The sequence below is a fragment of the Mobula birostris genome, chromosome 16 (genome assembly GCF_030028105.1).
Source record: "Mobula birostris isolate sMobBir1 chromosome 16, sMobBir1.hap1, whole genome shotgun sequence".
NCBI lineage: Eukaryota > Metazoa > Chordata > Chondrichthyes > Myliobatiformes > Myliobatidae > Mobula > Mobula birostris.
Window position 1 is genome coordinate 78,873,005 of NC_092385.1, and position 13,625 is coordinate 78,886,629.

The following is a 13,625-nucleotide window of genomic DNA, read 5'->3' on the forward strand; positions in this document are numbered from 1 at the left end:
ATGGGAGATAAGGAGATGGCAGAGGAACTGAACGAGTATTTTGCATCAGTCTTCACTGAGGAAGATATCAGCAGTATACCAGACACTCAAGGGTGGCAGGGAAGAGAAGTGTGCGCAGTCACAATTACGACAGAGAAAGCACTCAGGAAGCTGAATAGTCTAAAGGTAGATAAATCTCCCGGACCAGATGAAATGCACCCGCGTGTTCTGAAGGAAGTATAGCTGTGGATATTGTGGAGGCATTAGCGATGATCTTTCAAAAGTCGATAGTTTCTGGCATGGTTCCAGAGGACTGGAAGATTGCAAATGTCACTCCGCTATTTAAGGAGGGGGCAAGGAAGCAAAAAGGAAATTATAGACCTGTTAGCTTGACATCAGTGATTGGGAAGTTGTTGGAGTCGATTGTCAAGGATGAGGTTACAGAGTACCTGGAGGCATATGACAAGATAGGCAGAACTCAGCATGGATTCCTTAAAGGAAAATCCTGCCTGACAAACCTATTACAATTTTTTGAGGAAATTACAAGTAGGCTAGGCAAGGGTGAGGCAGTGGATGTTGTATATTTGGATTTTCAGAAGGCCCTTGACAAGGTGCCACACATGAGGCTACTTAACAAGATAAGAGCCCATGGAATTACGGGAAAGTTACATACATGGATAGAGCGTTGGCTGATTGGCAGAAAACAGAGAGTGGGAATAAAGGGATCCTATTCTGATTGGCTGCCGGTTACCAGTGGTGTTCCACAGGGGTCCGTGTTGGGGCCGCTTCTTTTTACATTGTACATCAACAATTTGGATTATGGAATAGATGGCTTTGTGGCTAAGTTTGCTGACGATACGAAGATAGGTGGAGGGGCCAGTAGTGCTGAGGAAACAAGGGAGTCTGCAGAGAGACTTGGATAGATTGGAAGAATGGGCGAAGAAGTGGCAAATGAAATACAATGTTGGAAAGTGTATGGTTATGCATTTTGGCAGAAGAAATAAAGTGGGCAGACTATTATTTAAATGGGGAAAGAATTCAAAGTTCTGAGATGCAACAGGACTTGGGAGTCCTCGTACAGGATACCCTTAAGGTTAACCTCCAGGTTGAGTCAGTAATGAAGAAGGCGAATGCAATGTTAGCATTCATTTCTAGAGGAATAGAGTATAGGAGCAGGGATGTGATGTTGAGGCTCTATACGGCGCTGGTGAGACCTCACTTGGAGTACTGTGGGCAGTTTTGGTCTCCTTATTTAAGAAAGGATGTGCTGACGTTGGAGAGGGTACAGAGAAGATTCACTAGAATGATTCCGGGAATGAGAGGGTTAACATATGAGGAACATTTGTCCGCTCTTGGACTCGATTCCTTGGAGTTTAGAAGAATGAAGGGAGACCTCATAGAAACATTTCGAATGTTGAAAGGCATAGACAGAGTGGATGTGGCAAAGTTGTTTCCCATGATGGGGGAGTCTAGTATGAGAGGGCATGACTTAAGGATTGAAGGGCGCCCTTTCAGAACAGAAACGCGAAGAAATTTTTTTAGCCAGAGGGTGGTGAATCTGTGGAATTTGTTGCTACGGGTGGCAGTGGAGGTCAAGTCATTGGGTGTATTTAAGGCAGAGATTGATAAGTATCTGAGTATCCAGGCATCAAAGGTTATGGAGAGAAGGCGGGGGTGTGAGATTAAATGGGAGAATGGGTCAGCTCATGATAAAATGGCAGAGCAGACTCGATGGGCCAAATGGCCGACTTCTGCTCCTTTGTCTTATGGTTTTATTCATTGACTTGTGAGAATAAAATCAGGCCTATGAGATGTTATGTAGTTAAACCATTTTTTCCAGTATGAATAAAATTGTTCCAACTTCTGATTAACAGATGCTGTTACCTTCTCCATCTTGTAAATGTCCAATGTAATTTCCATCCATACATTTAAAGTTGGGCTCTCCTGAGATAACCATTTCCTGGTAAAGGTCTTTTTACCAGCCACCAGCAGTATATTCATTAAATATTTATCTCTTTTCAACCATTCTTGAGGTATATACCCAAAGTATATGGTCTTACTCTCTAAGGGCATTTCACATTTAAAGATGTTTTGTAGGGCATTATGTATCCCACTCCAATAGTCTTTGATGATGGGATGTTCCCAGAAAATATGATAATGGTTTGCATTTTGATTTCCACAATTTCTCCAGCAAGCAGGGGAGTTACTATTACAATGGGATTTCTGAGAGGGTGTAATAAAATATCTTATCAAGTTTTTCCACCCGAACTCCCTCCATTTCTGTGAACTGATACACTTCCATTGATACCTCCATATTATTGTCCAGTCTTCCTCAGATATTATTATCGCTCCCTCCATCTGCCATTTTGTTTTAATGTATGAAGTCGAATGTGTTTTAAGATTTGACAAACCCTTATAAATGCTTGAAATTATTCTACTATCGTTGTCAGAATTATATGCTTTTCTAAATAGCTCTTATCAGACATGTACTTGCCTTGGTTACATTTTTAACTGTCCTATTAACATACTGTCACATCTGTAAATACCGGTAAAAGTCTTGTTTTTCTAATAAGTGTTTCTCTTTGAGCATTTCAAAACTGAACAGTGTTTCTTCTTTCATTATATTGCAAATAGCTGTTATTCCTTTAGCTGTCCAGTCCTTAAATCTAGCATCCAGATTATTCTGTGTAAAATCCGAGTCATATGCATACTATTTAAGAATTGCAATGTCGCTCTGTAGTTTATATTCTTTTATAATAGTTTTCCATATTTTAACAGTCCATTTCACCCATGGGTTGTCAATATTATTTATGTAACTTTGTGAGTTGATATCAGCCAAAATTGCCTGTATGGGGATGGAGAGTATCCTCTCCTCAATGTTTTTCCATTGAGCGTCATATGATGGGTTGCACCAGCATATCACGGCTGTCAACTGTGCTGGAAAATAATAATCTCTAAGAGGAGATAGGCCCCATCCGCCCTTTTCCTTGGCTAATTGAAAAGTTTTGAGATGAACCCTAGGTTTTTTACCTTGCCATATATATCTGGATAGTATCTTGTACCATTCATTGAATTGATTTTAGTTAATCTCTATTGGTAGGGTCTGAAAGAGATATAGTAGTCTGGGCAGTATATTCATTTTAATAGATTCAATCCTTGAACTGAGACCAAGAAAAGAAATTAGGTTCCATCTTGTTATATCTTCCTTAATTTTTTTATATATAGGCTGATAATTGGATTCTGATAATTTTGCCAGATCTTTTGGCATAATGATGTCCAAATATTTGATGGACTCTGTTTGCCATGCCCAAGGATATCTACTATCAATTTGTCTTGGTGGGCTATAGATATATGAAAGTAGTTGGGTTTTATCTATGTTGATCTTGTATCCTGATAATTGGCCATATTATTCAAAGGATTGCATCAATTTAGGTAAAGAGTATGTTGGTTGCCCTAAATAGATCAAAATGTCATCCGTGTAACAGGCCAATTTATGCTTTGTCCCTTTAATAGTAATTCCCCTAATATATTCACTTTGTCTGATGTATCGAGCTAATGGTTCCGGATATAATGCGAAAAGTAGCGGTGACCATGCACAACCCTGTCTCGTGCCCCTTTCTAGGGTAAAACTATTAGATAAATATGCATTGATTTTAATCCTGGCAGTAGGATTGTCATATAATGCCTGTATAGTTTTAATAATTGTGTCATGTAGACCAAATCTATGTAAAACTCTGTAAAGAAAATTCCAATTAACCAAATCAAATGCCTTTTCAGCATCCACGCTTATCACTATTGTTCCAATTTCATTTTTTAAAATATGATCCATAATGTGAACTGTCCATATATTGTCTTGTGTTTGGCGTTGTTGTATAAAATCTGTCTGATCATTATGTATCAGTGTGGATAGAAACTCTTCTAATCGTTTGGCCATGAAGGAAGTAAATATTCTATAATCCATATTAAGAACAGATATTGGTCTAAATGACTCGCATTCCATTTTATCCTTGCCTTCTTTCGGTATAGCTGAGATTATCGCCTCCTTCGAACTGGGTGGCATTTGCGCCTTTCTTAGGGTTCAGTTCAGTGTGGGCAGTAAAATAGAAATTAACTCACTTACAAACTCTTTATACCACTCTGCCGTATATCCATCTGATCCTGGTGACTTGCTTAATTTAAACCTACTAATTGCAGTTTTTAGTTCAGCTTCAGTTATGTCAGCAGTCATCATTCTATTTTGTTCTTTGCTTAAAGTGGGTAACTGTATAAAGAATTCAGGAAGGTGTCAATTTGGGTTATGCTTCCCCCTGGAACTTTGGAATATAGAGTTTTGTAAAACACTTCAGAAGCTGCTTGAATTTCAGTTAACTTATTTTTTATCACTTTTGTTCTTGGATCCCTTATTCTATGAATTGTATTTTCTGCTATCTTTTTTTTCAGTTTCCATGCCAGTATTTTCATAGTTCTAGATCCACTTTCATTGTGTCTGTTTCAGAAACATTAAATTTTTTCTAATTTCTTGTGTAGCCAAACTATTAATTTCATTCCTAATTTTTAAAATTTCCTCTAGTGTATCCTGTGCCAAACTCAATTTGTGTTTTTTTTTCCAAGTTCCTTCAGCGTATTTTGTAATTCCTCTAATGTTCTATTCCTTATTTTTTTCTTATATGAAGATATCGCTATAATTTTCCCTCTTAAGACAGCCTTCAGAGTATCCCATAGAATGGGAGGTGAAACCTCTCCATTATCATTGAATTCTAAGTAAAGACCAATTTCTTTTTTAATTTGTTCCTTAAAATAGGGATCATTAAGTAGACTTGAATTTAGTTTCCAAATAGTATTCTTTGGTTGTAGGTCAAAATCAACAGATAAATATATAGGTGCATGGTCACTTACATCTATTGTCCCAATTCCACAGGTGATTATTTTGTATCTTTTCCAAATGTTATGAAATAGTCTATTATTGTATATACGGAATGGGGGGCAGAATAATGAGTGTAATGCCTTCTATCGGGGAAAAGGTCCCTCCATATAACAATTAGACCAATATCCTCAAAAAGAGCATTAACTTCCTTATGTAAGGACTTTGTTTCATAAGTTTTTCTATTGGAAGAGTCTAACTTTGATTGTAATTGTAAATTTACGTCTCCCCCACATATCAAGAGACCTTCTGTTTCCGTTACCATAACATTAGTAATTTTCTGGAAGAAACTAATATCACTTCCTGGGGGTGCGTATATATTCAATAAAGTAACTGGATTTCCATCTATATTCCCCCTTACCAGAATATATCTGCCCTCCTTATCTCCCATTTCGAATACTTTTTCAAAATTTAGCTTACTTGAGATGAGAATAGCAACTCCTCTTCTATGTCCTGATTTATATGAGGAGAAAAACAAATTAGTGAAGCCCATTCTCTTTAATTTTCCATGCTCATTATCTCTTGTGTGAATTTCCTGTAAATATACTACTTGGGCTTGTTCTTTTTCATTTTTGATAGAATTTTACTGCGCTTGACTGGATTCAACAGCCCATTGACATTAAAAGAAATGAATTTTACTTTGTCCTTAGTCAGGTGTATTTATCTGTTAGTATATCATTGAAATTTGCAGAATATAACTTAATCGATCTACTCCCTGAACAAATAAGAGCCAAGAAACACGAATAATTAAAAAAAAGGTAACGAAGGTGTGATTCCAAGGCTGGGGTCTCTAGATGACCCTGGGGTTGGGCTAGAAGAAAAGTCTAACCGTGGGGGATAGCCTCTCCTACCTGTGGGTTGAGGGCCCCCGTTCCAGTACCTATAAAAGTAAGTAAAGAAAACTATGTCCATTACACAGAGATGATTTCCCTGTGTATTCCTCCCATGTATATATTCTCATTTAGGTGGGGAAGAAAGGAATGAATAAATGAATTTTTAAAAATTGAATAATATAAAATCCACATTATAACACGTATTTCTCGAGATAGGTATATCACCATCTATTTTTGCTTCCGTTTAGTTTATCAGCACTTAGTTAGCCAAACCTTATGGCTCTTCTGGAGGAGGTGAGGGCTGCCCTCAGAGAACTCACAGTCCCTTCCTAATATCCTTCTTTCATCCTGTTCCTGTCCCCTGTTTTCTCAGTTCTCTTACTATTTCCCAAGCAGCTCGGGACAACTGCTCAGCTAGACTTTCCCTTGGTTTGACCACACTGATGGACAGTCCTCTGTAGTTGCCTCCTCCATCGTCTGGTACAGTTGCATCCCTTCTTGGTAAAATACCTTCAGTTTAGCAGGGTACGGGGTTTGGAATTTAATCTTTTCTTGCTTTAATATTCGTTTCGCTTCAGAATACTCCTTCCGTTTCTGTAGGACCGCCAGGGGGTAATCATGATCGAAGTATATTAACCTCCCATTCCAAAAAACCCTCTTCTTACCCCAGGCCCTTTGTAGAATCTCCACCTTGCTCTTGAATCGAAGGAATTTAAGTACTATTGAGTGCTGTTTACTTTGTCTGTCTCCGGGAGGCCACGGGACGAGCGAACGATGTGCCGTCTCAGTTTCAGTCTCCATAGTCTGGGGAATCTCCAGCGCTTCCCACAGCAGTTTGTCTACAAAGTCCATCATTGACAATCCCTCCGCCCCTTCGGGATCATTATACATTTGTAAATCCTGATATTTTTCTGTCGCGATCTTTCCTCCTGGTCAAGCAATTTACTTTCCTGTTGATTTAATATTTTTATCGTCTTACTTAGTATCTGTTCCACATTTTGCACGTGATCTTTCACCTTTTCAATTCGAGTCTCTGCCACCGCTATTTTCTGATTGACGTTGGCGAGCTCTGACTTTATATCATTGAGTTGCTGCTTTATATCTTTTTGGACTTCCCTCATCTCTTCCAGAATCTTTATCATATTTGCCGCTTCGCCTACACGAGGCCCAGCGTCAGCTTCGCCGCTGCGCGCACGTGGAGAGCTGCGCGCTGTACCTCTGTCTTCCATAGGCTCCGCAGTGATGCTTTTTTCTCCCCATTCTTGCCCCCCTTATCAATTGAGATATTTTCGAAAGATCTTATACTTGATGGATTAACGGGGCAAAATATGCGTTTTTCCAGAGGAGCCGTTGATTTAAGCTGCCATTCTGAACGATGACGTCACCCCAAGTATGCAGAATTAAGATCAGAGTGCAGAGACAGAGGGTGGAAGGTCGAGAGATCAAGTCAACCAGCAGGGCTGTAGCTGAGGCAGCAGAGACAGGACCATCATGAGTGTGGACCAAGTACGTCCAGAGGGGCAGATAGTCGGACAGTGTATCCATCTTTTGCAAACCCTTCAGTAGTTGCATAGACACCTGAAGAGCAGACTATCTGTCAAGTAGGGTGCCATGCACAATCCTGATTGGATGGAGACAGACATGAGAGCACGGAGGAACACCTGGTGAAACTTCTGAAATGCCTGTTTCGCTGCCGCTGCTACTGTGTGATCTAGAATCTCTGAAGGGGAAGGCCCCGAGTTCTCGGCTTTGCTTGTTGCTTGGCAGCCAGGGCGGGGTCAAAGCACTCGGCAGAGATGGTGCTCGGTGTCGGAGGGCTGGTTGGAGGCTCGAAGTTTTCGGACGGACTCAGAGTCGGCTGCGGTCGGGTGCTTCCAATGCATTGGCAAGTTTGCGGCACTTGGAAGTTCATGGCAGGGAGAGTTTCTCCCTTCTACCGTCTGCGTGAGATGATGGGGCTATTGGGACTTGAGACTTTTTTTTACCATGCCCATGGTCTGCTCTTTATCAAATTACGGTATTGCTTTGCATTGTTGTAACTATATGTTATAATTATGTAGTTTTGTCAGTTTTAGTCTTGGTTTGTCCTGTGTTTCTGTGATATCTTTCTGGAGGAACGTTGTATCATTTTTTAATGCATGCATTTCTAAATGCCAATAAACGAGGACTGAGTGTCCTCATAATCTAATCTAATCTAATCTGTTGGATGGAAGCGACCAACAACTCTGATAGAGGCAGATGCCAAGTTTTTAAGCTCACAAGTGGGAGGTGGTGCTTTAGCACTGCTGGCCCACCACCTCAAGGGAGTCTTGATCATAAGCGGGCCGAAACTCCTGAAGACAGGTGGCAGATCAACTGATGATCCCACTGGTGATAGCACAGGACAGTTAACATCTTAGTCCAAGTGTATTTTCAATTCAGTTCTTTTTACTTATGGGTTCAATGTCCCTTTAGGAATTGGATGGCAGAAGGGAAGAAGCTATTCCTGAAGCACTGAGTGTGTGCTTTCAGGCTTCTGTATCTCCTAGCTGATGTCACAATGACAAAAGGGCATGCCCTGGGTGCAGGGGGGTCCTTAATAATAGATGCTGCCTTTCTGAGTCACCACTCCTTGAAGATGTCCTGGGTACTTTGTAAGCTAGTACCTAAGATGGAGACAACTAAATTTACAACACTCTGCAGCTTCTTTCGGTCCTGTACAGTAATCCCCCCCCCCCCCAATATCAAACAGTGATGCAGCCTGTCAGAATGCTCTCCATGGTGCATCTATAGATGTTTTTGAGTGTATTGGTTGACATACCAAATCCCTTCAAACTCCTAATAAAGTATAGTCGCTGTCTTGCCTTCTTTTCAGCTGCATCGATATGGTGGGACCAGGTTAGGTCCTCAGAGATCTTGATAACCAGGAACTTGAAACTGCTCACTCTCTCCACGTCTGATCCCTCTATGAGGATTGGTATGTGTTCCTTCATCTTACCCTTCCTGAAGTCCACAGTCAGCTCTTTCGTCTAAGTAACATTAAATGCAAGGTTGTTGCTGTGGCACCATTCCACTAGTTGGCAAATCTCACTCCTGTACGCCCTCTCGTCACCACCTGAGATTCTACCAACAATGGTTGTATCATCAGCAAATTTATAGATGGTATTTGAGCTATGCCTAGCCACACAGTCATGGGTATAGAAGGAGTAGGGAAGTGGGCTAAGCACACACCCTTGAGGTGCACCAGTGTTGATCGTCAGTGTTAATACCCTATTGATGATATTAAATGCTGAAGTATAGTCAATAAACAGCATCCTGACATAGATACTTGTATTGTTCAAGTGGTCTAAGGCAGTGTGAAGAGCTATTGACATTGCGTCTGCTGTTGACCTATTGTGGTGATAGGCAAATTGCACTGGGTCCAGGTCCTTGCTGAGGCAGGATTTCAGTCGAGTCATGACCAACCTTTCAAAACATTTCATCAATCTAGATGTGAGTGCTACTGGGCGATAATCATTAAGGCAGCTCACATTATTCTTCTTAGGCACTGGTATAATTATTGCCTTTTTTAAGCAAGTGGGAACTTCCACCCATATTGAGAGGTTTTAAATGTCCTTGAATACTCCCACCAGTTGTTTGGCACAAGTCTTCAGAGCCTTACCAGATATTCTGTCAGGGCCTTCCAGCTTGCAAGGGTTCACCCTTTCTAAAGACGGCCTAACATCGGCTTCTGAGACGGAAATCACAGGGTCACCTGGTGCGGTAGGGATCTTGACAGCTGCAGTTATATTCTCCCTTTCAAAACAGGCATAGAAGGCGTTGAGTTCACCTGATTGTGAAGCATCGCTGCCATTCATGCTGCTAGGTGATATCTTGCAAACCTTGCCAGAGTTGGCATGCATCTGATGTTGCCTCCAACCTCGTTTAAAATTGTCTTTTCGCCCTTGAAATAGCCGTTCGCAAGTCATACCTGGTTTTCTGGTACAAACCTGGGTCACCAGACTTGAATGCCACAGATCTATCCTTCAGTGGACAACGTACCTCATTGTTCATGCATAGCTTTTGGTTTGGGAATGCACAGTAAGTATTTGTAGGCACACACTAATCCGCACAGGTTTTAATGAAGTCGGTAACAACTACAGCATACTCATCCAGATTAGAGGACGAATCCCTGAATAGAGTCCAGTCCACCAATTCAAAGCAATCCTGTAGGCGCTCCTGTGCTTCCCTTGTCCAAACCTTCTTGGTCCTCGCTACTGGTGCTGCAGTCTTCAGTCTCTGCCCATACTCAGGGAGTAAAAGTACAGCCAGGTAATCGGACTTCCTGAAGCGAGGGAGTGGAATAGCACAGTAGGCATTCTTGATGGTGGTGTAACAATGGTCCAGTGTGTTGTTTCCTCTGGTACTGTAAGTGATCTGTTGATGGTAATTATTTAGTGATTTTTTCTCAGACTGGTCTGGTTAAAATCCCCCAAAACATGAAGGCGTTAAGGTGTGCTGTTTCATGCATGTTGGTCCCATTGCTCAGATCATCTAAAGCCTGCTTGACATTGGCCTAAGGTGGAATGTATACTGCTACCGAAATGATCACGGAAATCTCCTGTGGTAGGAAAATGGATGACACTCAATTGCAAGATGTTCTAGGTCTGGTGAGCAGAATTGGGACAGGACTAATATGTTTGTGCACCAAGAGGAGATGATCATGAGGCATACTTCTCCACCTCTGCTTTTGAGAGACTCTGTAGATCTATCCTGACAGTATGTGTTAAACCAGTCAATCCTGAATTGCTGCATCCGGTACGGAAGGGGTTAATCAGGATTCCGTGAAAGAAAGGCCACACGTGGTCCTAATGTCCCTCTGATTCAGCACCCTAGATCTGAGATTATCGATTTTATTCACCAGAGACTGCACGTTTGCCAGAAGGAAACTCCAATCTTGTGGTCCACATCTGTAGATCCCACAAAGTTGTTCAAATGGATAGGGTGGTTAAGAAAGGGTATAGTGTGTTAGATTAAGTTCAAGAGCTGCAAGTTAATGTTGCAACTCTATAAAACTCTGGTTCGACCACACTTGGAGTATTGTGTTCAGTTCTGGTTGCCTCATAAGAAGGATGTGGAAATTTTAGAGAGCGTGCTGAGGGGATTTATTAAAATTACTGTCTGGATTAAAGGGCATGTTTATGAGGTAAGACTGAGTGAGCTGGGGCTTTTCTCTAGCTCTGGAGCGAAGGAAGTTGAGAGGTGACTCAATAGTCGTGTGTAAGATGATAGGAGGCATTGATAGAGTGGACAGCCAGTGCCTTTTCCTCAGGGTTGAAATATGAGAGGACATAATTTTAAGTAATTGGAAGAAAAATTGGGTAGTCAGAGGGAGGTTCTTTACATAGAGAGTTGTGGGTTTGTGGAATGTTCTGCAGGGGTTATGGTAGAGGCAGATACATTCGGAACGTTGAAGAGAGTCTTAGGCATGTGGATGAAAGAAAAATAGCAGGCAATGTGGGAGAGAAGGGTTAGATTGATTTTAGAGTAGGTTAAAAGGTCAGCACAACATCATGGTACAAAGGGCCTGGACTATGCTGTACTGTGCAGTGTTCTATGTTCTGTATTATTATCTGCTCTTTAGATGCTAATAAGTACACACGGACTAAACTCTGGGTTATTTTATTGATTTTTCTACAGTGTACATCTTTGTTAACCTAAGGTATGTCTTCCTATATTCTCCAAAATGGATTGGTAAAAATAACCTAGTTAAACATGCAGTACTAAAAACATTAATAAGAAATATTAATGTTTTAAAAGATTAATAAGGAATTGGGGTGGCATGGTAGTATAGTGGTTAGTGCAACACTTTACAGAACAGGCAGTCCAGGTTCAATTCCCCCTGCTACCTGTAAGGAGTTTGTATCTTCTCCCCATGACTGCCTGGGTTTCCTCCAGTTTCCTCCCACAGTCCAAAGACATACTGGTTGATAGGTTAACTGCTCATCGTAAATTGTCCCATGACTAGGCTCAGATTAAATTGGGGGATTACTGGTCAGCGGGGCTCAAAGAGCCAAAAGGGCCTATTCCACACTGTATAAATAAATAAATAACCAGCGGATATATTAGAACTCAGAAAAAACTGCTAGACAATGAATTATTTTGTATTTGTTCATTAACACCTGTAGGCATTGATATGTTGGAATTGCCATTTCATGTGAATGATGTACTTTAATGTGACACTTTCCAGTTCAAGATCAACTGAATCCTTTGGCAATCCTGTTCTTTGCAGGTATTCTATTGATTCATATTCGGATTCACTTATTTATCACGTGAACGTTGAAACATACACGGTAATTTGTTGTTTGCGTTAACAACTAACACAACCTAAGGATGTTGTCAGCTGTTGTTACACATTCAGGCACCAACATGGCATGTCAGCAGAACAACATGAACGAAACTCAACTAAACAAAACAAGCAACAGAAAAACAATAACAAAATATGCCTCTTCCTCTGAAGAAGTGTCTCAGCCCAAAACGTCGACTGTTTATTCCTTTCCATAGATGCTGCCTGACCTGCTGAGTTTCTCCAGCATTTTGTGTGTGTTGCTTTTTCCTCCCTTCCACGAGGGTCTTCAGCGGACTCACAGGCAATGAGCCTGCAACCTCCCCAGTGTACTCTCAGACTCGTACATTTAGGGTTTCAGCCGTCGGGCTTCGATTTCCAGACTTTCAATTGACTATCATGCTTCAGTCTTCTATATCGACACCCAGAGCAGCCATGATGGATTCTCAAACGCCAGGACTTGAAAACTGGACTCACCAATGAAGGGATCCTGGACTGGGTCCAGCCATCTTCAGCTGCTTCATCAATCACCTTCCTTCCACTGTATGCTTCTAAACTCTCCTTGGGCAGTGCCTTAAACTGTGTATAAGAAACAAATGCCTTGTATCACCACAGATTATTCAGATAATGGATTTCAGGCTTGAGATTTACACAAAGAATGCAGAACTATCAGATACTTTTTGATACATGCAGGAAATAACAAGAACAATTATTCAAAATAGAATAATTCTAAATTTTTATTTTTTCATATCATAGCAGACTAGAAACTCTCCAGCATTTGAAAGGTTTTTGTTACGGTTGTGGAAGATGCTTCAGCAGAAACTGGTGGCTTGTAAGCTTGTATGTCACACGATTCAGGGCTTTATTACAGAATTTTGTAAACTGAGCACAGACAATTTGATTGAATCATTACTGTGTTCCAATTATGCCCTGTTAAAAACTGGTTTACATCTTCTGAGTACTAGCATAATTTTGTTTGCAATTTAGGAAGACTCTTCAGAGAATGTCAAAAAAACAACTGAAGAAACCCCTATACCTTTCTCACCACCTTGTTCCTCATCTGAGCCCTCAGTTTCACAGCAGTACAGGCAGAACAACAATGAATTCCTGAGGAAGACAGAAAAGGTTAGTGAATAAGTATTAGTAAATTTGACAATATTTAATTTGCCTACCTCAAAATAATTATCTGTGTTCTTCATGAACAAATGATGGCACGTTGTTCAGGAGACAGGTTTTACTCTGACTAGAATCATATACAAACCAAAATAACCTAGGCTATATTTTTCTTATACCTAAAATAATAATTTATAGAAACATAGAAAACCTACAGCACAATACAGGCCCTTCAGCCCACAATGCTGTGCCGAACATGTCCTTACCTTAGAAATTACCTAGAGTTACCCATAGCCCTCTATTTTCTAAGCTCCACATACCTATCCAGGAGCCTCTTAAAATACCTATTTCATATTAGGTATTAATATGAAATACCTAATTTAGCACAGTGTTAATCTGTTTCAGGGAAAACCACCCTGAGACAATCGCCTTTTTCATCATACAATATAACCGAAGTTCATGAAAAGAAACAGTA

General features: G+C 40.7%; 1 protein-coding gene across 3 annotated transcripts in view; it reads left to right on the forward strand.

Moving 5' to 3' along the window:
• Positions 1-13,625, forward strand: part of nek4 (NIMA-related kinase 4) — a 95,001-nt gene that overhangs the window by 56,170 nt on the left and 25,206 nt on the right. For all 3 annotated transcript variants that reach the window (XM_072280953.1, XM_072280954.1, XM_072280956.1), the window contains one exon: positions 13,025-13,162. In XM_072280953.1, coding sequence (XP_072137054.1) covers positions 13,025-13,162 — 138 coding nt within the window. The remainder of the gene's footprint in view (positions 1-13,024; positions 13,163-13,625) is intronic.